General features: G+C 66.4%; 2 protein-coding genes across 2 annotated transcripts; one reads left to right on the top strand and one right to left on the bottom strand.

Moving 5' to 3' along the window:
• Nucleotides 1–8,459: 8,459 nt before the first annotated feature.
• Nucleotides 8,460–18,792, bottom strand: ADAM8 (ADAM metallopeptidase domain 8). The gene is made up of 24 exons (XM_059172738.1): nt 18,658–18,792; nt 17,716–17,819; nt 16,785–16,861; nt 16,617–16,695; nt 16,380–16,456; nt 15,864–16,047; nt 15,515–15,577; nt 15,370–15,438; nt 15,085–15,254; nt 14,888–14,969; nt 14,561–14,712; nt 14,303–14,480; nt 14,038–14,127; nt 13,761–13,950; nt 13,586–13,667; nt 13,067–13,229; nt 12,517–12,594; nt 12,001–12,085; nt 11,291–11,396; nt 10,758–10,917; nt 10,252–10,317; nt 10,005–10,055; nt 9,150–9,227; nt 8,460–8,830 (listed from the first exon to the last, which is right to left on the bottom strand). The coding sequence occupies exons 1-24, from the start codon at nt 18,698–18,700 to the stop codon at nt 8,780–8,782; spliced, it is 2,478 nt and encodes an 825-aa protein (XP_059028721.1). The 5' UTR covers nt 18,701–18,792; the 3' UTR covers nt 8,460–8,779.
• LOC131830503 (uncharacterized) lies at nt 18,699–20,509 on the top strand. The gene is made up of 2 exons (XM_059172749.1): nt 18,699–19,111; nt 19,382–20,509. Exons 1-2 carry the CDS (start codon nt 18,699–18,701, stop codon nt 19,605–19,607), a joined length of 639 nt encoding a protein of 212 aa, XP_059028732.1. The 3' UTR covers nt 19,608–20,509.
• The last annotated feature ends 1 nt before the right edge of the window (nt 20,510 follows it).

The following is a 20,510-nucleotide window of genomic DNA, read 5'->3' as shown; positions in this document are numbered from 1 at the left end:
AGTGGGTGCAAAACTACAAAGTTGGATCCGTTGTTTCAAAATTCATGAAAGCATAGACTCTGCGGCAGGGAGGGGCACTGGGCAGGCCGGGGCTCCCCGTGGAGCGCGGACCAAGCTGGGCCTCGCGGTCAGGCCCACCGCCCGCTCCCCCAGGCCCCCTTCCCGCGGCGGCGACCTCACAGGTTTCCGGCTGAGGTGGGAATCCCCAGGCCTTTGGGTCGGGAAGGGAACGGGGAAGCCGGCCTGCTGGTCACTCAGGTCCAAAGCAGCAGTGTTTACAAGCCCCGGCGGTGTGTTGCCCATTTTGGAGTCAAGAAAGCGTGATTCCTGCACAGGCCACATGGGGTCCCCCCCTCCCCCGCACAGGCCCCCAGGGGTGGGGTGGGGGCGCTGGGAGTGAGGCCCCGCCCGCCCCGCCCCTGCCACCTTCGCTTCCTCCTTTTACAAACGAGGAAGTGGGCTTTCGAGGCCGAGGCGCCCCAGATCTTGGCTGACCCTGGGCGGGGGCGGGCGGGGCGGCAGGCGCGGTGAGGCCGCGGGCGCGCAGCGTTCCTGGGCCGCGGGGTCCAGTCCGCGTCCGCATCGACACCTCCGTGCCTCCCAGGGCTCCCCTGACCACGTCGAGGAGACGAACTAACGCGCACCGAACGGGCTCCCCGCGTCCACCGCCTGTGGTCGGGCCGGGGCAGGCGGGAGGACGCTGCCCCCTGCGCGCGGCTCGGGGACAGCCCGAGGTCGCTGACGCGGCGCGCGCAACGGATTTGAGCGGCCAGAAACCCGGCTCGGAGCGCAGGGGCTGCGTGTGCGGGAACACGGGCGCCCGCACGGCCGGGAGCGTGTCCGCGGGGCCGCTCGGGGCCTCCCAGAGCCTCGAGGCTGTGCGAGGAAGGCCTCGGCCCTGACGGGGAAGCCGCCGGCGCGTCTGCGCTCAGACCCGCCGTCGGCCCTCGGTGCTCCGCCTCCATCTCGGACACAGGAGTGAAGGTCTGTGTCACACGGAAGCCCTTCCGCAGGCACTCACTTGCTTCTAGCACTTTCCGCGCACAGACGTCACGGGCAGGAACTGAGGTCTGCCGGCCTGTACCTGCCCGCCCTCTGCTTCCACAGAAAGTTAGACGTGACCTGGAGGAAGAGCCGCGGCAGGGCGGGGCTGGCCTGGCTTCTGATTTTGTCCTAAACTTACCCCAGGCTAAGTCCCTTGTAGGGTTACTGGCTGGGGTCCCTCACGCTTCCTCCCGGAGGAGGCCTGGCCAGCAGCCAGCTCGCCACCACCGTGAGCCACCGTGAGCCCCCATGAGTACCGGGCACTGAGGCAACTCTTCCACATCTGCCTCCTGGGGCGGGGGCCGGGAGAGAGGGGCACCCGAGCCCACACTCCGTGCAGAGCGTGCAGAGCACCGCACCTTCCAACCTGCTGACCACTGGCAGGAGCCCCTGAGGAGGGCGTGAGAGGCGTCACACCCTCAGCTGCACCCCAGGTTCTAGGAGAACCCGAGTCCTGAGAGCGCAGGGGTCGGTGGTCCCCTGGAGAGCCCCCGTGACCTGAGGTGGGGGCCCCTAGACCCAGGATGAAAACCCTCCGAGTTTGTGGCACTATGCTGGTGCCCCGCCTTCCTGGAGAAGGATCCAGAAGCCACTTGGGCCTGAGATTGTGCCAGCCTGGCCATGAGGCTACCCTAGGGGCCCAGGGAAACAGAATGAGGTGGGGAGGGCCCACAGCAGCACCCCCATGGCTCACTTGTCAACTTCATCCTAGCCTCAAGGGAACCCCAACTCTGCACACACCATGCCCTCCAAGACCTGCACCCCCAGCCTTTTCTGAGTGGCACCCCAAGATGCAAACACCCTGGGGAGGGCCTGAGGGGGCCCTCGTAGCCTTATCTCTGCAGGGGGCTCCAACCCCACCCCACCTCCTGACCTGGGGGTCCCATGTGAAGTACCCTGGCCAGCACCCAGGCTTGGCTCTCAGTCCCCAGCCCCACAGAAGCTAAGTCCTGTGACACTTTGGCCACCCAAGGTCGGCCACCCAAGGTCATGGGTGCTGCTGGGCCAGAGGGAGCCCCCCAAGAAACCATCATTGGGATTTCAGTTTTGGGGTCTTTGCTGGGGTGGGGCTTCCTTTACAGAGCCTGGAGGGGCGAGTGCCAGCCCACGGTCCTGCCCCCTATGGGGTGTGGCTTGGTGGTTTCCCCATCACTGCCCCGGGGGTGGGGACAGCTGCGATGGCTCTGCCCACTGCCAAGAACTCAGAACCCACTGCGCATTAACCTAACCGCCGGGTCTGCTGTCCAGGGCAGGGGTGAGGGGAGTGTCCCTCCAGGAGCTGGGCTGGTCAGAGGGGTCTTCAGGCCCTTGAATCAGGCCCTCCAGAGATGGGGTCTGATGGGCCCCGTCTCCTCCCGAATCCCAGACACCCACCAAGGGCTGCTGCTCATTCCAGCCTGTGCTGGGGGCACAAAACCAAGCTGTCCCTTCACGCAGGGTGGGGCTCACACCCCTGTCCCTGCCTGTCCCCCCAGCCCTCCCCGTCCTCCTGCCCCAAAGAGGATGCCGTGGGCCTGCTGGTCAGCAAGCCGGGCCTGCGTTTGGAAGTGGCCCCTGTCTCCAGGCACCATCACTCCCCGGGCCACCATCCCCAAGCTCCATCCTCTGTCTCTACCCCAAAACCCAGCCCTCAGGGTCACCTCCACCGGGGGGCTGGTGGCATGACCCTGCACTCAGGTTGGCACGGACACACACACACACACACGTGCGCACGCGCGGGGCAGCTTCCTGTTTCTGCAAGGCCAAGCAGCCTCAGGAGAGCACGGGTGTCTGCTCAGGTCTGGCCCCGGGGCTGGGCGGGCTCCCGACACCAGGAACAAGCACGTGCCCTTTGTCGTCCCGATTTCCACAGACCCCCACAGACCCCGTGGCTCCTCGTTCTCTAGGGAGAGAGAGGTGTAGACCACCTCCCGGACTGCCCCTTCCAGGCCCAGCGAGAGCAGAACCAAAACTCCGGGGTGTGTCTGGACGCTGCAGGGCAGCCACAGTGTCTCAGGCCATCCTGCCACACCAGCGTACTGGCCTGAAGTCCCCAGCCCAGGGACGGGGGACTCCCCGTGGACTGAAAGGGGCCTAGCCAGCAGAGAGGAGGCCATGGCAACGCCAGGTCCTACGTCTCCAGAGCCAAGAGGAGGCCCCAAGCCATCCTGTGGGATCACTGCGGGCACCCAGGACCACGCAGGGCCGGCGGCCAGCCCCCATGCACGTGCCCCGATGGCCCTTCCCTTCCTCACGTGCTCCCTTCACACACAGTGGAGTGACCCCAGGGACACACCTCCCAGGGCACTGTTTCCACAGAATCCTGCACAGGACCTGTGTGGCTGATGAAGGGCGTGGCTGGCCCCCCAACCACCACTGCCCCAATGCAACAGTCTACATAGACAGGAACTTTCTGTGTTCACGGACTCAATGACCACAACGCAGCACAGGGGCTCAAGGGAGCAGGACCAGAGTCTTCGCACGCAGACGGGTCTCTGTGGTGGGCGAGCGGCTCCGGCCTCCTGAACACCCACGCGCCGAGGCCCGGAGCACTGGGACACCGATGTCCGCTCTGCACGGCTGAACACTGCGCGGCCACGTGCAGAACGCCCGGTCTGGGGGCGCTCCGTGCAGCCTCAAGTTCTAGGTCTAGGGGCCTTGGGAGGGGTGTGTCCCGGGCCTCTCGCTGGATCCTTTCTCCACGGCCACTCTCGGTCACTGGGTCTCGTCAGCTCTCTGATCTGCTGGTCCTTCAGCCTCACCAGGAGCGCCAGCCAGACCACCTTCATCTGTGAAATCTGCAGGACGACACGTGTCTGAGAGGCAGCGCCCTGTCCACCTGCGGGGGGCCGGGCAGGGTCAACCCCTGGCTGCGTGTCCAGCTAGACCCCTGCGAGGGCCACGTGGCTGGTGCTTCGGTCAAAAGCCCTCAAGTGGGGCCCCAGGGAAAGGCTCTGTCAGAATTGAGCTCCACACCCCCCCGGGGGTCCTTGCAGCAGGAAGAGAGTCGGGGAGGGAGGTTTCGGGAGATGCTGGCTGTCTCCGTCGCCGGGACTTCACGCAGCCTCTGGCAGGTTTGGGGGCCTGCCTGTGGACACGCCGGGTGACTGGATGCACGCGTGGCATTTGGGCAGCATGCGCAGTTTTCTTCTAAAAGTTAGCCGCCAAGAAAACGTCCCCATGCTGATGTCTGCGTGGGAGGAACGGCCAGGCCCCACCCCCCAAGCCGTCGGGCTGTGGGTGCTCCTGGGCACATCACAAACCTCCCCTTCCTGGAAGCATAGACCCAGGCTCACCCCAGCAGTGAGCAAAGGCGTGTCTGCTCCCAGGCACGCGGTGCTGTCGGGAGGAGGTGGTGCCACAGCCCTCGCCCCGCCATGGACAGACAGCTCCCAGGTCGAGGCGTTGAGCCAGCGACACAGCAGACACACCCCCTCCGTGAACCCCGGGCAGCACGGGCCAGCGGGACCTGGCACGTGCCTACCTCCTGCCACTGGCCCCATGCTCGGTCCCCAGGCACAAGCTGAGGACCCGGGGCCACACGCAGAGCTAGCACCATCCGCCGCGGGGGGACTTTCCTACCGCCCGACCCCGCTGACCCACAGCCTCCCTCCCAGACCCGACGCAGCTGCTCCACCAACAGGCAGAACCAAGGAGTTCCCCCACGTTCCCCTGCAAGTCTCTCTTCTCCCGGGGAGGATCTCCCACTGGTGACCATCACGGCCGCCGCACTCAAATAGCAGACGCGGCGGGGCTCCCCGCCCGGTTTGGAGAAGTCAAACGGTTATGAAGCACTTTGCTGGCTCATGGACCAGCGCCACCGGCGAGGGCCTGACGGTAACCTCAGCCCCGAGGCTGCTTATCACTTCCTCTCTGCAAATCCCAACCACAGGATGATCTCACTTTCCTGCTTCCTCAGGAAAACAGCTCATCAAAATTTGGGTATCGGCTAGGGAACCAGGCTAGGGAACCAGGCTGTTTTCACAATTCTTTGCAGCTCCCTGCACGGTCTCAGGTCCAAACCTGTGGCCTGCGCTCCCCTGGGGGTGGGGGTGCGGGTGGACATGGGGGAGGGCACTCAGGGACTTGAGCTCTTCCTGAACCCAGGAGCACGGGAGACCCTTAGTGAAAGAGCAGAGGCACAGCTGTGCCCCCGTGGAACCTGGTGTGTGCCCTGGCGGGGGGGGGGGGTGTTTTTTGCTGAGCCCCCAGCCTGTGGGCCTCTGGATGGTGGCACCTGTGACTGTCCATAGTCCCCATGTGCCTGAGGTTTGGGAATGGCCAAGGCTGCGTGGTGGTGAGTCACAGGGGACGGTAAGCCCATCATACTCTGCTGTTTCCAGGCTTGCTTGGAATGTTCCACAGTTAAGGGGTTTGCTAAGTAGCCAAACTAAATATGGTGCTCCCTGGTCAGGGACCTTGCCTGCCCCGGCCACTGCCACACCAGGCCCAGCTTCCTAGAAAGGAATGCAACCCATCTGCTTCCTGGGGGGCATCTGGGCATCGAGGGGCCCCCAGGTCGCTGCACGTTGACTGTCTTCTGCAGCAAGGCCAGGGCCTGCTTCTCCTCCAGCAGCTCTGGCAGCCGACTCGAGGCGCTCCCGTGACCCACGGGCTGCGTCCTGACTGAAAGGCAAACACCTGGCCTTTAACGCGGGGGTGTGTGGGGAGAACAACTGAGGTCAGGAGTCAGGGGCCCTCCCTGTGCACACACAGTGGCCCGTCTTCTCTGGAGTCTTTTTTTTTTTTTTTTTTAAAGATTTTATTTATTTATTTGATAGAGAGATCACAAGTAGACGGAGAGAGAGGCAGTCAGAGAGAGAGAGAGAGAGCCCGATGCGGGACTCGATCCCAGGACTCTGAGATCACGGCCCGAGCCGAAGGCAGCGGCCCAACCCACGGAGCCACCCAGGCGCCCTTCTCTGGAGTCTTCTGACTCGGAAGGGTCTTCGCGCTGGAGGGTCTGTGAGGTGAGCAGACACAGCAGCTCAGAGGAGAGGCTGGGCCCCCTCAGCAGCACGGGGTGTGGGTGGAGGAGGCACCACGCAGCCGCCGCCCTGACATCCACCCACAGCACAGCCCTGGAGGCCTCTGAAAGGCCCGTGTGGACCGTGGACAGGGCCACGGGCTCCCACTCGGGAAGCTGCAGCCTGGATGGCTTTGGACGGGACACCCCTGGCCGCCCCCTCAGAGCAAGGACTGGTCTTTCTGGAGGGGTGAAGTCAAGAGCGCCACAGGCCTTGTCTGACACTGCCCTCTGTGGGAGGCCCGAGGGGGCTGCAATGGGGCTCAGTTCCCCAACCCAGGGACTGGGCACGACTGTGTGCCAGGCTAGGGAGCTCTGCCTGGGGTCTGCATTAGCACTGGATGGTCCTGGGTCCTGCCAAGGCTTGAAAGGCTGAACAGTGAGGGCCAGCCCAGGAGGTGCTGCTCATTGGCCTGTGGCCGACATACCTCCCTGTTTCTAGGCACGCAGGCGAGTGGGAGAGGGCTGGAGAGGAGAGAGCATGGCCCCGGGCTGGCCTGGGCACAGGAGTGTTCACTGCCCCGGGGCCGGTGGGTCAGGCCGGGAAAGGGCCAGGGCTGGAGTTTCACAGTCTGCACCCGGGTTGTGGGTGGGCAGGGCCCTCATCACCCGTGCTATTATAAGCCCGATAAGCGGGCCACATCCCAGCACCACCAACACAGCAGGGTGGAGGCCACACAACAAGGACCCCAACAAATACGGCTGCTGTGAGCAGGGCTGGCCGTGCAGGGCCGTCCCTCACCCTTCCCTTCGGGGCACACAAGATGGGCTCGATGGCCCTGAGCGTGCTGGCCACTACCCTTTGGATTTCCATCTCAAATGCACCTTGTGAAAGACTTTCCTGCAAAGGACGTGAGGGTGATCCTCAGAGCAGCAGCTTTGTGGGGCCAGGAGGTGGGTCTGGCTTTCCTTGGAGGACAGGCTGGGGCTCGTGGGCCTTCTCGCCCTGCACCCACAGAAACCCCGCAACCGTCCTGTTCCCGGCAGTGCCATCCGGGGCCAGAGTGCTCAGTGCCCTGTGCCTTCAGGCCAGGCCTGTCCCAACCTGGACCTCCGAGGGAGAGCTCACCTTTTGGCTACAAAGTCCCGCAGGCTCCCCGCCTGGCAATGGGGACTTTCACCACCCCCGGAGCCTACCCCTCCCACCCCTGGGGCGGAGCAGCAGCCCTCCTGCCTCCACCTCCCCCCAAGTCCCCTTCTCCCTCTTGGTTCTCTATCCTACGAGAACTGGCCCAGGTGTCAACCCCACAGTCCCTCCTGTATCCCCTCAGGCTCAGAGCGGGCCTGACCAGGGCTTCCCGGCCCCGAGCGCTTGAGCTACCCCCCTGCCCAGCTTCAGTGGCGCAGGGACCCTGCTCCCCACTGCAGCACCCCTGGGTCACCCAGTCCTCGTTCTGCTGTCACTTAGGGTCCTCGTGCTTCTATCGCCCATCACGACGGACGCTTCCCACTACAGCCGGTCAGCCCCATGAAGGCGAGGGCCTGGAGCCGAGCCCGCCGCCCGAAATTGCTGGGGAGTCAGCGAGCAGGAGGTGCGGTCCGAGGGCAGGACTGATGACCTGGTGGGGCTGGTCTTAAGTTGACCGCGCTGTCCTCTTGGCGGAATGAGGGGAGTCCAGTGGACAGGGACACAGACGCCGAAGAGACCGTCAGGGAAGCGGCCTGAGAACCGTGGTCCAGAGGCCCAGAGGGGGGAGGGTCGCCCGCGGAGAACAGGGGGCGGGAAGGGGGAGGCCAGGCTGCCGAGAACGCGCCGGCCCAGCTCCGGGTCCGCGGCGCAGGCGTGCGCGCCCAGCAGCCGCGGTGGGCTGGTGCCCGGTCTCCGCCCCCACGGCCGCGGGCCGGGGCGCAAGGTCGGCCCCGCCTGATGGCCTCCGACACGTCAGCGTCCCAGGACCCCCGAGGCGGCGGCGCCCAGGCGGGGGCCGGCCCTGTCCTGGGCGAGCGGCCCCAGGGGTCAGGCTGCAGCCCGCCCCCCCCTCGGCGGCGCGGCTGGGGTCGGCGGGGCCGCGCGAGGAGCCTCACGCCCTGCCCCGCCCCGGGTCTCCCGCACGTGCAGGGAGCGCGCGCCCCGCGGCCCCCACCCCGCCCCGGTGCCCCCAAGGGCGCCTGCACCTCCGCGGCCCGCCAATCCCCGGCGTCTCCCCGCCCGCCCCGCTCCGCCGCCGTCGCCGAGTCCCGGGCCCGGCGGCGCTTGGGGCGGCGTAGGGGCGCCCGTCCGGCCAGGCGCGGAGGCCGCGGAGGGCGCCGAGGGGCAGCGCAGGGCCGCGGCGGCCGGAAGGGGCGGTGGACTTCCGGCGGGGGAGGGGCCGCGAGGCCGGGGGGCGGGCGGGGGGCGGGCGGGGGGCGGCGCCGCCGCGCGTTAACCGGCCGCTCGCGGGTCGAGACCAGCGCCGCCCACGGTCGCGCACACGGTGCTACGTCGGTTTAATGACGGTCCCGACCGTGCAGACCGGTCGGTGACCTGGTACGAAAACACTTCACGGCAGCTCCGGCCCCGCTGCGGGCGCGGGGGCCCCTCGGGGTGCGGGACGCCGGGGGGGGGGGGTGTTCCGGGAGGGGGGCGCGGGGGGGTCCCGGGAGGGGGGCGGCCGGCCGTGGCTCCTCTGCGCGCGCTCCTCGGGCCGGACGGGTCCCCGGGGGCGGGGGCGGGGGCCGGGCCGACCCGAACCCCGCGGGGAGGGCACCGCCGTCCCCACCGGGGCCGACGCCGACGCCCGCAGCCCCGCGTCACCTCCACTGCACCGGGGGCCTCAGAGCCGCCTTCGCACCCGCGGCGCCCTGGGAGGAGGAAGGAGAACCGGAGCTGAACCGCGGCCCGAGGGCCCCGGTGACTCACGCTTCCTCGTGCGGAGGTCACCGCGGCCCACACCCGGCGGCCACCGCCACCGGCCTAAGCCCCGCGACCCCACCCTGGCCCCCTGACTGACAGGAGGAACAGACGCACGGGCAGCAGGGGCGGCTCGGGAAGTCCCGACAGGGGCAAGTGGGTGTGAGACAAACCCGGTGGACAGTGACCCCGGGGCAGTGCCCCAGCCAGCCAGCCAGCCAGGGAGACCACCCACCCTGCTGCCCAGCGCCCTGGGGGAGACAGGCTCACCTGCACGGGTCCGGGGGTGGCTCTTCCCGCCCCAGGCTTGACTGGAGGCATCGGAGGTGGGAAGGTCGGCTTCACACCCTGGGGGACAGACAGCAGACTCTGGACACCACCCAAGGCCCCATCTTCCCCAGCATTGGCTCTGCTCCCGACTCCCCTGCAGGCTTCTCCACAGAGAAGTGCCCCGGGCTGCTGGGGCAGAACCCCCTGCTGGGCCCATCAGCTGCACTCTGGCCTTCTCCCTCAACGTCCCCACCCCAGCCCACCCCACCCCACCCCAGCATTTCCCAAAAAAGGCTCTTAAATGGCCAGAATGTGGGTCTTTGGAAGTTCAAATGCTGAGAATTCACCACTAAAGTTGGCATCTGTTTACAGTTCCGCTTCCTCTAGGCAGGCAGGGCAGGTGCCCCCAGGGTCTGGGTGGAGGAAGGGAAGGCCCAGCGTGGGCACTGGCCACGCCCCTCCAAGGGAAGACCCTTGGTGTGCGCAGCTCCCCTGCAGCCGCTCCTGGCTGGACCCATTTCTGCCCCTTTGTCCATTTTTCCTTTCAACCCCCCCCCAGGCTATTTTTGCAGCTTTGCTGTAAATTTAATATTAGTTCAAAAAGTTAAACAAGAGAATTTCCATGAAGCAAACACCACAGTAACGGTGGCTCCTGGCAGGGTGTCCGGATGGACACTGCAGACCGTGAGGGACCACAGCGGAAGGAGCCGTCCCCCACGCATCTCAGAGCATCTCTAGACTTGAGCTCCACAAGGAAGCCAAGGACACCACAGGGTCTGGCTGGGAGGCGCCCGGCAGCCAGGGAAGGGCACGTGTGCAGCTGGAGAGGTCTCCAGAAGGGCGGAGGCTTCTCACCTGCTTGGGCTTCAGCTCAGGGAGGCGCTTGGCAGGAGGAGGAGGTCTGAGCTGGTGGGAGGGAGGAGCAGCAGTCAGGGCCCCTCAGCCCCCTGGGTTTAGTAAACATCCTCTCGGGGCTGGGCCATCAGCCTCCCAAGTGTAGGGGCTGCTGCCCTGGGGTCCCCAGCTCACCAAATCCAGCCCCCAGCCCCTGCACTCCACGCCCAGGACCCACTTGGTGCTCCCAGACGTCCTGGCCGCTCACCTGGTCTGGGGGCAGCCGTGTGTACACAGGAATGGTGAAGGGTGGGTTGGACATGGTGACTGGAGGCTGCAGGGAACAGGGCGGGGAGCCTGGGGCTCACAGGGAGGCTATGTCCAGGGAGCCAGGCTTTGGAGGTCCCAGCCCAGAACCCGAGGTTCCCACCCCTCCCAGAGGAGGGAGAGTCAAGTGCACATGGAGGGCTCTGCCCTGCCCCACGGGTCCCCGAGGCTGAGCCCAGGTGCAACTCCCACCCTCCCCTTTGCCAGTCTTGTGGAGGGGCCCAGAGATGCTGGGCAGGAACAGAGGGCATCTGGGCCTTAACACCTCTCTGTCCACCCTGCAGAGGCTGAGAGCCTCACGTCCAAGTCCCAGGTCTGGTCTGTCACTGGCTCATGCGGGTTCTCAGACTGTCCACCCTGAAGCCTGCTTCTGCCTCTGCGGGGCAGCTCCAAGCCCTGCTGGGAGGGATTGGGGATGGCCCAGGGGTGGTGGGATGCACTGCTTACAGCACGGGGCGGCTGCTTAGGGGTCATCCTGGAGGCCATGGGCCTGGTGAGCTGGCTGGGGTGGGTGATGGTGGCTGGAGCCCCACGCTTGGCTGGCACACTGGGCCCCTCATGGAACAGGGGGTTGGAGAGCCCCTTGGTAGTCTTGGGCACTGAGCTCCTGGGGAGAAAGCAAGACTGGTCAGTGTGTCCTGGCCTTGGGGTCTGGCCCAGGGAATCGGGCTCCTGGGTGTGTCCTGCAACCAGCAAGATGGGGTGAGGTCCCATGGCAACTCCGTGGGCAGCTGCCCACGATGGGCAAAGCCCATATTCTCCCAAGTGCTCTGGCACTGATCAGGGTGGGGATGGAGGGGCTCTGTCTGGGATTACCACCCCCCACCTGTTGGCCTCGCCTGTCACCTGCCCCGTCTTCAAGAGGCAGAGGCCCCAAGCTCTCTGTGCGGAGGGCTGTTCCTCTTCCTCAAACAGCAGCAAGACGTTTCCCAATCGTGTATGCACAGGAAGTGCTTCTTGCAACCCCAGAGCACGCTCACCTCCAAGAGCCTCGGTTCCAGGCCTTTTGGTAGAAGACCACACCTGCCAGGAGAGCCACCAGCAGCACCACAGATGCCAGCAGGCCCACCAGGAGGCTCCTGGACCCTGTGGGGGTGCAGGAGACCAGGTGTCAATAGGGCAGTGAGGGCCCCAGGACCAAGGAGGGGAGTGTTTTCTCAGGCGGAGACCTAGGAGCCCAGGGCCCACGTGAGCAGCCTCAGCACTGAGAGTGAGTCTGTTACACCAGCCCTGTGGGCTCTCAGAGCAGAGGCTGGAGGGCCTGGTGGTGACTGGCTCCTGGCCACAGTGACGTGAGCAGGGTCTGGCCAGGCTCAGGGGGCCATGCTGCTGTCGGTGGCCATGGGCACAGGGGCTACTGGAGAAGATGCTTGTGGGCGTGGGGGGCCCTCAGACTCCCGCACTCAGAAGGTGGCCGAGGACCCAGCAAACTGGCTGGCGTCCTGTCACCACGACTGTGCTCTCCCTCTAGGACACGCCTCTTGCCTATCTCACGGGGAGCCCAGGTGGCAGCCGTGGGGTCAGAGAGCCGGGCTGAGGCCGCATACCTGCATCGTTGACAATGCCTGAAGGACCTTAGGGCACGTGGTGGCCCTCTTGGCCCAGCCCAGGTGGTCTGAGGAAGGACCGGACCTGCAGGGGACCCTATCAGGCCATGCAGGCAAGAAAGCCCCGGGGTCGCCGGGCCTACCTGTGTGCACGTGGGGCAGCAGCTCTGTGCAGTTGGGCGGGGCCCAGCCCGGGTGGCAGCGGCACGCTCCCTTGTGGTTGCACACCTGAGGGTGACTGGGGGTGAGGACCAGGCCACCCTATACCTGTCTGCCGCCTCGCCCATCAGACGTGCGGCTGGCAAGGTGAGCTCGTCTGGCGGCTTCCTGTGGGCTGTCCTTGGGGCACGCCCCCAAACCTCCCTGAGACTGGGGTCAGAAGGGAGCACCCAGAGCCCTGGTGTTTCGAGCTCTCAGCGGCTGGCTGTCCCTACATCGTGACACACGTTACTGACAGCGGAGAGCTTTCGGGTCTGCCTAGCCCCAGCCCATGCGTCCACGGCACCACTGCCCCGGGCCTCGGTGTTCACAAGGGACACCCAGATCCCACCAGCCTCCGGCAGCGTCCCCTGCTGGGCCTGAGCTCATCTCGAGCACGGCCTACGGGTCTCCTTCAGCCCCAGAGGAAGCGTGGCGGGACGCCCCATGGGCTCACGTACCCCGTGGTTGTTGCACTGGGCAGAGCAGTTTATGGATCTGTAAACGTGCAGGTGCCGGCAGACTCCTTTCCAGCAAACCTGGAGGGCAGAGGGCATGTCCTCAGGCAGACGTTCTAGAACACTGCCTGGAGCCGTGTCCCCACTTCTAACACCAGCTGACGCAGACCCTCGGCCTGATCGGGAGCCCTGGGGGAGGCAGGCCGGGGCCGTCACACCCAGGCCAGCCGGGCCACAGCGGCCACCGGGGCCAGAGGGCTGGCATCCCCCACGCCCAGGGAGGTGTGGGCTTGCAGAACAGAATGGTCTTCACACCCCGTGAGCGGAGGACTGGCTGCTTGAGCACCTCCCGTCCACCGGCAGTGCCTCGACTGAGCCCACACAGGACCCGGTGTGCACAGCCCTGGGACTGCGTGGGCTCGCCTCCGTGGGACACATGTCTAGGACCGCCACATGGGGCGCGTCCAGGCTCACGTCTGGGCCACAGCCCTCGGAAGCCCCTGCCAGCTGCCGCCCGTGGTCGACCCTGCAGCAGACGGGCGCGGGCGCTCACCCTCTCCTCGCCGCACTTGGTGCCTTCCGGCACCGGCTCATACGCGGCGCCTCCCTCCAGGGCAAGAGCCTGGCAAGTGCCCGTGCGCAAGGTGAGGGTACAGGAACTCCGCTCCAGCGGCTTCCGTCCGCCCTCACAGTATAGGGTGCCGCACGCGTCGACCCTATGGACAGAGAAGCCGTGCAACCAGCTCTGCTGGGTCTCCTGCCTGATGCCTGTGGGCCCTCCCTCAGGAGGACCTGGGGAGCTGCAGGAAACAGGCCCCAGCCCTCGGATGGGCCGTAGGGCCCTCTGGTGGGCACCTCCCCCACCCCCAGTGACAGCGACACACTCTCCCTCCCATGAGGGCAGACAGATGCTCAGGCCTGGGGGTGCTGGAGGGCAGGGTGGACCCCCTGGAGAACCCTCTGACTCAGACCCGAGACTCCTTTGTGCAGAAGACCCTCTTGGGCGGCCCCACTTCCAGGGATATCCTGTGGCCCGCGACCCGGGGGAATCAGGCCACAGATGACCACTCACCTGCTGGAACCCTGCGCGGGCCTGCCCTGGCAGCCTGGGGAGATGCTATAGGTGTAGCATGTTTCCTCAGCAACATGTGAGCCTGCGGGGGGCCAGGAAGGGGTCAGTCCTCTGGCTTGGGCCCCGCAACGCCCCGCAAGCCTGTGAGCACATAGCCAGAGTGCACATGCCTCACCTGGCCCCCATAGGTCCTGGCACCTCTGGGCCAGCGCAGGACAGACCCCATTGTAGCAGTAGCCCCCTGGGCAGGGTGTGCCGTTCTCTTGGAAGACGTCCTCCGGGCACACTGGCTGCTGACCATCACAGTACTCCTCAAGGTCACACACATCCTTTGGGGGACGGCACAGCTCACCGGCAGGCGTCACCTGCCCAGCAGAGCAGAGCTCACGTGCTCTGTCAGCCATCTCCTTGGGACCCCTTCCCACCAACTGGCCTGGGGGCCCAGGACTCACCCTGCAGTCCTGGCAGCAGGCCCCTTGGGCACAACGGGCCCCCGCAGCCAGCTGGCAGGTGGTGGCGTTGCAGCAGGGGTTCTGACAGGTCTGAAGGGCAGAAGTAGGAGTGGGCTCCAGCACAGACCCTGGGCCCCCTCCCTAGAGGCCCCTCGGGGCTCAGAGAGCAGAAGCGTTCTGCTCTGTGGCCACGGCGCACGGGGTGGCTAGTGGGTCACGAATGGGCGTCCATGAGGGCAGAGGGCGGTGGGCGTATGGCCTGTACCTGGGGCGGGCCACAGTCACACTGCTCTCCGCGCTCCACAAACTGGTTCCCGCACACAGGGTTGCCCACTATCCGGCTGGGGTCCGGGGCGTTGGCCAGGCAGGCTGTGTGAGGCTCCTCCACGAACATCTCCAGGTCGGCGCGGCTGCACTGGCTGAACATCCTGGGGAACTTGGAGCTGGGGGCGCAGGACGGAGCCTCGGTCAGGGTGCAGGGTCACCTAGGACACCCCGCTCCCCAGGCAGCCCCTGGCCTCACCCTATGCTGGCCGCCATGATGCAGCCGCCGCCCTCCCGTGGCACGGGGCAGTAACAGCCCTGGACGTTCTCGTCATGGTCCATGCCCAGGTTGTGGCCCATCTCGTGGGCCATGGTGGATGCGACACCGACAGGGTTCTCTAGGTTGTGGTCCTACCGGGAGAGGCCACGCCAGCTAAAGCCACACCCCATCCCACCAGTAACACTTCTGAAAGCATCCCTGCACCCTCCAGGGGTGGCGGCCCCAGGCGTTCCAACCCATGGGGACAGCGTGGGGACAAGCATGTGGACCTAGTCCTCAGGGCTCCCCGTCCAGAGGCCAGCAAACCTGGTTCACAGCCCCCGAGTCCTGGGAGCACATGGTCGACACCTTGGCCAGTCCCACGGTGGTCCCGGTAAACTCAACCCCGCTGGGAACAAGAGCAGTGGGCGAAGGTGGATGCCCCGAAACGGCCTCCCTCCCACGTGCCCCAGCGCTCCCACGCAGCCCCTCGCTGCAGGGCCCCGTGCCCAGCGCCCACATACGTGATGAGCTGCACGTTGTCGTGCGGGTGCCTTCCCACCAGGTTCTGCTTCCGCCACTGCAGGAAGTCGTCCAGCGTGGTGTCGGGGTTTGAGCTCACCTGAATCTCGTCCCCTTGGTTCCACATCTCCAGGCCCACCAGGACCACACGGAAATTGAGCTCCTGATAAAGCTGGGAACGCGGGGGGCCCCAGGTCAGGCTCAGGGACAGTGAGGGCGGACACAGGGGCAGACACAGCCCCGCTCCTGCTGGCCCTGTCCCCTCGACCACCGAGATTTCTACCCACCTTGTCCACGTGGTTCACCACCTCCATCACCCGGCTGCGCACCGCTGCTCTGCTCCCTAGCCGTTGGAACTGCAGGACGGCAGGCCCTCAGAGGACGTGGCCCACCAGCCAGCCCCAGCCCTGCCCCCGCGCTCCGCCTCACTACCTCTGCGCTGTCCGTGACCACATACAGCTCCACATAGCGGGTGTCTCGGGGCAGCAGCCCGATCTGGGGGCACAAGGCGGTGGTCAGCCACCCCGGCCACAGTCCTGGCCCGGGCCCAGTTTTCACACTCTGACCCTCTCCCGAGGTCTTAGAGCTAGTACCCAGGCCCCTGCTCGGACTGAGGGTGCCACCCAGGAGGTTCCAGCTCAGGCCAAGGAGCGGTCTCAGTAGCCACTGGCAGAGCCAGGCCCACTGGCCATGGGGACCCCTGGCCGGGCACAGGGCGGGTCTGGGGGATGCAGTCCCAGGGGACGGGGGTGATGCAGCTGGTCCAGGCTCCCCTGCTCACCCGGGGCCTGAAGGCTGCCAAGGTCCGAGGCCCCAAGGCCTGCTCCAAGCTGGTGTCGCTGACCCCACAGGTCCCAAGCTTCTGCTGCAGATGCTCCGCCCGGTATAGCGCGTGCCGCCCCTCTTCACCAGCCCTGTCCAGGGGCTCGATCACGTGGACATCCGAGCCAGCCCGGAAAAAGCCCCTGAGGGCAGAGGGAAGCCAGGCGGTTCTGAATTAGTGCACCCCCGCCCCCCACGGACACATTGGGGAGGACGGCGGGTGGGGGCAGGGCTGCTGCTGCAGACAGCCCCATCTGCAGGGCGGGGGAGGGGTGGGGGGGGGTATTCGGAACAGGCTGCAGGGCCTGAGGGGAGTCCCACAGCCCGGGGAATCTGTGACTTCTAACAGGCCACAGTCCCCGTGTGGGAAGATCGTCACCCCGAGCCCCTCTCTTCTCGGCCTCCGACGACTTCTCTGGAGCAAGTGCGGGACAGCTGACACCTCCGCCCCCCCCCCCAGGTCTGCGACCCGCACCTGAGGCCCAAACACGTGCTGAGGCTGGCAGCTGAGTGCTGGTGTCCTTGAACGTGGCCTTGGTAGAAGCAGTGACCCTGCAGGGGCGGGGAGGCATGAGGGGCCTGCGGCTCTGCCCCCCCCTCCCTGGCTCCGCTGGCCGCTGGCCTCTCCAGGGCTGTCCTGGGCCTGCAGCTCCGCCCCCCCCCCCTCCCTGGCTCCGCTGGCTGGCCTCTCCAGGGCTGTCCTGGGTCCTACCTGCCTCTGTCGCTGCTCCACCACCTGGGAGCCATTGGCAGCCCTGTAGGTCTCCGTGTAGCCCGAGCCCACCAGGTCCCTGGAAAAGAGCCACTGTGGTTCCCAGGGTCCGCCTGCCCCCCACTAAAGCCGCCTCTGGCCTGGCAGAGTGGCCGGGCCTCCATTTACCTGTTCTTCCTCAAGTGCAGGGTGAAGTTGTGCCCCTGGGTCCCAAGGATGTAGCTCACGCTCTCAGGGTACAGGTCCTGAACCAGGGGACAGGGAGGGGTCCAGGGTGAGGGGCCCTAACCCAGGGCACACACGCCTCCAACCTTGGCGTGCTGGGGCTGGGCTGGGGGTGCAGTCAAGGCCAGGGCACCCTGAAATCTGAAAGCCCCCTCAGAGGACCTTGGGGGTCATTCAGTGTCAGGCTAGTATTAGGAAGCTGGGGCTGGGCAGGTTGGAGCTCTAGATCTCAATTTCCCCATCTGTCCACACACGAAATGACTAGGATCCCCTTTCCCAGGAAGCAGGGGGATGGGGAGACAGGGCCCTGACCGGCAGCCCTTAGATCCAAGGTAGCAGAGATGGGGGCTCATGACCCAGCACCCCAGGGGAGGGTCTCCAGCCTGCCGACCTCTAGAAGGCTTTCTCCAGATACTAAGGTCAGGACAGGCGGTCCCACAGGGATTTCAGGAATGCCTCCAGGCAGCCTTCCTTGGGAAACCCCAGCCCAGCTCCAAATGCCCCTTGAAGGTGCGTCATCACAGTCACCACAAACCCGGCTGGCGACACGCCCCAGATGAGCCATCCCCTCCGGCCTGAAAGGGATCAGACTTATCTTGCCAGTGAGTGAAACTGTGACGTGCCCTGAGCCATCAGGGCTGCTGAAAGTCAGCCAGAGCCGCCCCAGGGGCCCCTACTCAGCAGAAGCCACTCAGCTCGCCCCACCCGCCGGGGGCAGGCGGAGGCAGGATGCCGGGAGTGGAGGCTGGGGGTGGAGGAAGTGCGGGCAGAGACAGCCCTGCCGGCCGCAGTGGGCACACTCGGAGCTACAGACAGGACAGGCTCCGGGGAGCCCGTGGGGGGCCCCCAGGCCGGCTTCCCCGCCCAGACTTACCAGGTGGGAGGGCAGAGCTCGGCGGGCACGGGGTGCTGGCAGGCGTCGGGGCCACACCACCTCATACTGCTCCACGTGGGGCAGTGGGGTGCTGGGGGCTGCCACTGTGGGGGAGAAGGGGGTCAGCCGGCCGGTGGTGGGCCTGCACCACCTCTCCTGGGGGGTCACCAGAGAGTGTGAGCACCAGGGATTCGGAGCCCTGGGTGGAGCCCACCGGGCTGACCTAGACCTGACCTGATCTCCCGTCCCCTTGCAGCCCCTCCCTCGGGTCTCTGGGCGCACAGGCCTGGGTGGGGGATAGGTCTGCCTGTCCCAGCCCAGATCCAGCAGCTGCCAGGGACCCAACGACAAACGGCCCTGGGAGTGGGGTGAGGCCCAGAGAGCGGCCACCCGGCAAGGTTCTTCAGTCCTAGAGCGTCAGTGGATGAGACCCTCATCTAGCAGAGCACCCGCAGAGAGGCTCCGAGCAGAGGCCCCCCAGGCTGGGGTCTGGGCCACCACGGAATGCTGCCCAGAAAGCTCCCCAGAGCGGCGGGGTGTGTGTGTGTGTGTGTCCCAAGTGGCTAGACGACCTCCTCCCGGCCTCCTCCCCCAGCGCCCACCCTCAGCTCCAGGTCACCGCTCCTCGGTCCTCCCTTCCCTGCCAGGCCGGGGGACCTGGGTAGGCGTGGGCAGTCATCCCAAGGCTCCAGGTGGATGGGGAGAGGCGCGGTTCTCCCCAGTGCCCTGTGAGTCCCCAGAGGGACCAGCGCTGGGGAAGCGCCCCAGGTGGCTTCTCCCCCCAGTTCCCTTTTGAAGTTTCTGTCTGCCACCCTGGGCCTTCCCGGTGAGGGCTCCCCTCGGCGCGACCGACCCCGGAGACTGACCCGGAGCTCGGCAGGGTGCGTTAGGCCAGGGGACCCACGGGCGCCCCGGAGGGCGGTCCCTCCCCGCAGCACTCACCTAGCAGACACAGGGCGAGCAGCGGGAACCCCAGGCGGTGCATGGCCGGGGCGTACACTGGGGCGTACACTGGGGTCGGGGCCAAGAACAGGGGGCGCGCACGGGGCCCGAGGTCTGGGGTCCGGGGTCCAGGGTCTACCGACGCCGCGCAGGCAGAGGCGGCTCCGCGCGGGGTAGAGGTCTGGCCCCGCCGCCCCGCCCCGGAGACCAGCCCCCGGCCCGCAGCCTATCGGCCCCTCCGACGCCAGGAGGGGCGGTGCTTGGACACCCGCCGGGGAGGGGCGCCTCGCCCCGCGGATTTCCCGCGTCTACTCCTGGGCTCCTGCGGGCTCCTGAACAGCGCCTGGTGTCCGGCAGGAGAACAAGCTTCCCAGATGCGGATCGAATTAAGGGAAGGGGCGGCAGACAGACCATCTGAGCCCCTCCCTGGAAGGTCGCCCTCTGCTCTGCGCAGGTGAGGAAGCCCAAGGGGGCCTGGCCCAGGTGGCTGCTGGCCGGGCAGTGGCGTGGACATGCTCTGTCGGGGGCGTGGCAGGGGGCTGGGGGCGCAAACTTCTTGCGCAACAAAGAGCTACCCACGCAGCGCCCGGGTGCCTCTTCCTGCTGGGGGGTGGGGTGGGGGGGGTGGGGGGGTGGGGCTCTGGCCTGGCACCTGGGCTCCTCCGCTGGGTCCCTGTCACCTGCCGACCCAGACCGCCTGCCGCTGAACCATGTGGCTCCGCAGCTGCTTTCTGGACAAGCTCCCTGAGATGGCAGCCTGGGAACCTGTGCTCCCACCAGCAGTCCCAGGCCAGAGGGCAGAGTTGGACCATCACGTCCTCCAGAGCGAAAGGCAGCAGCTCATGGGTGTGGATGTGGATGTGGAGGCACCTCAGGCAAAGGCGACAGAGGCCGTGGAAATGGTCCGAACACACGGGCCCTGTCCCCTGCTGTCACACCACTTCCTGTGATGAAACGAGGTACGGAGCCGCATGCCGCGGCGATCGTGATCTCTTCCTTCCTCGCATGTGGCAATTCTTTGAGAACAAAAACTAAAAGGCAAAAACCAAAGCTGCTGTGGGTGCCCACTCTCCACTCCGTGGGCAGCTGACCGGCCACGTGCAGCTGCTGTGAGCAGCCAGGACCAGGACCCCACATGCACCTTGGCCCTCCCCCTCACCCCCTGCATCCCTGAGGTGCATTGGCAAACCTCCTGCCCAGGGCCCAGGATGGGACACGCAGTTTCTGGGCCTCAGGGCAGGGCAGGAGGGCCCCAAGGCAGGGTCAGCGGGCTACTCTGCTCACAGTGCAAGGTCTGCACAATGCCGGGGCTGGCCGTGATGGCTCACAGGCCACCCCTGACAGGCTTTAGACTGGAAGAGGAAACAGCCTGTGGCTTGAACGGGAGCCCCCGGCTCCACAGTCCCTCCTGTGCAAGGCAGTGGACAGGCTGAGGCTGCCCACACCCCGGCTGCAAGGGGGGCACCCAGGCTGCCTCCAGGAGCCTGCTTCTGGCTCTCATTCCTCCTTGCCCACCAGGACACCCCTCTCCGGAAGCAGGTGCTCAGAGCTGAACTGGGACAGTGACACGTGACCTCTGGCGGTGGGCGGCAAGGCAGGAGTACTACAGAGCACTGTGGTGGGGGCCCCAGCCGTCGGGCAGGCCGGGGTCAGGTTCCCCAGCCCCGCGGCAGGTGTCCTCAGGACTCACCCAGACAGCTAGAGGACCATGCTGCCCCCTAGTGCCAGGAGCCCATCCTAGCACGATGGTGGACTTCTGGGGGTCCAGGCCAGTGTACCAGACCTCGTGTGGACACCGGGACCCTGTCCCCTGCATGGCACCTTGGTTAATTATCTTCATGTTGCTCAAACAC

The sequence above is a fragment of the Mustela lutreola genome, chromosome 4 (genome assembly GCF_030435805.1).
Source record: "Mustela lutreola isolate mMusLut2 chromosome 4, mMusLut2.pri, whole genome shotgun sequence".
NCBI lineage: Eukaryota > Metazoa > Chordata > Mammalia > Carnivora > Mustelidae > Mustela > Mustela lutreola.
The sequence above is the reverse complement of the archived record's forward strand: the minus strand, read 5'-3'. Positions and strand labels throughout refer to the sequence as shown.

What these genes read in the sequence shown, in the direction of transcription:
- LOC131830503 (XM_059172749.1), top strand. Translation starts at nt 18,699, where the DNA reads ATGGCCGGGGCGTACACTGGGGCGTACACTGGGGTCGGGGCCAAGAAC. An exon ending in TCGCCCTCTGCTCTGCGCAG is followed by an intron (nt 19,112 to 19,381) that starts GTGAGGAAGCCC and finishes GTGGCTCCGCAG; the next exon opens with CTGCTTTCTGGACAAGCTCC.
- ADAM8 (XM_059172738.1), bottom strand. Translation starts at nt 18,700, where the DNA reads ATGCACCGCCTGGGGTTCCCGCTGCTCGCCCTGTGTCTGCTAG. An exon ending in CTGCACTTGAGGAAGAACAG is followed by an intron (nt 16,696 to 16,784) that starts GTAAATGGAGGC and finishes GCTCTTTTCCAG; the next exon opens with GGACCTGGTGGGCTCGGGCT. An exon ending in TGGAGCAGCGACAGAGGCAG is followed by an intron (nt 16,457 to 16,616) that starts GTAGGACCCAGG and finishes CCGCCCCTGCAG; the next exon opens with GGTCACTGCTTCTACCAAGG.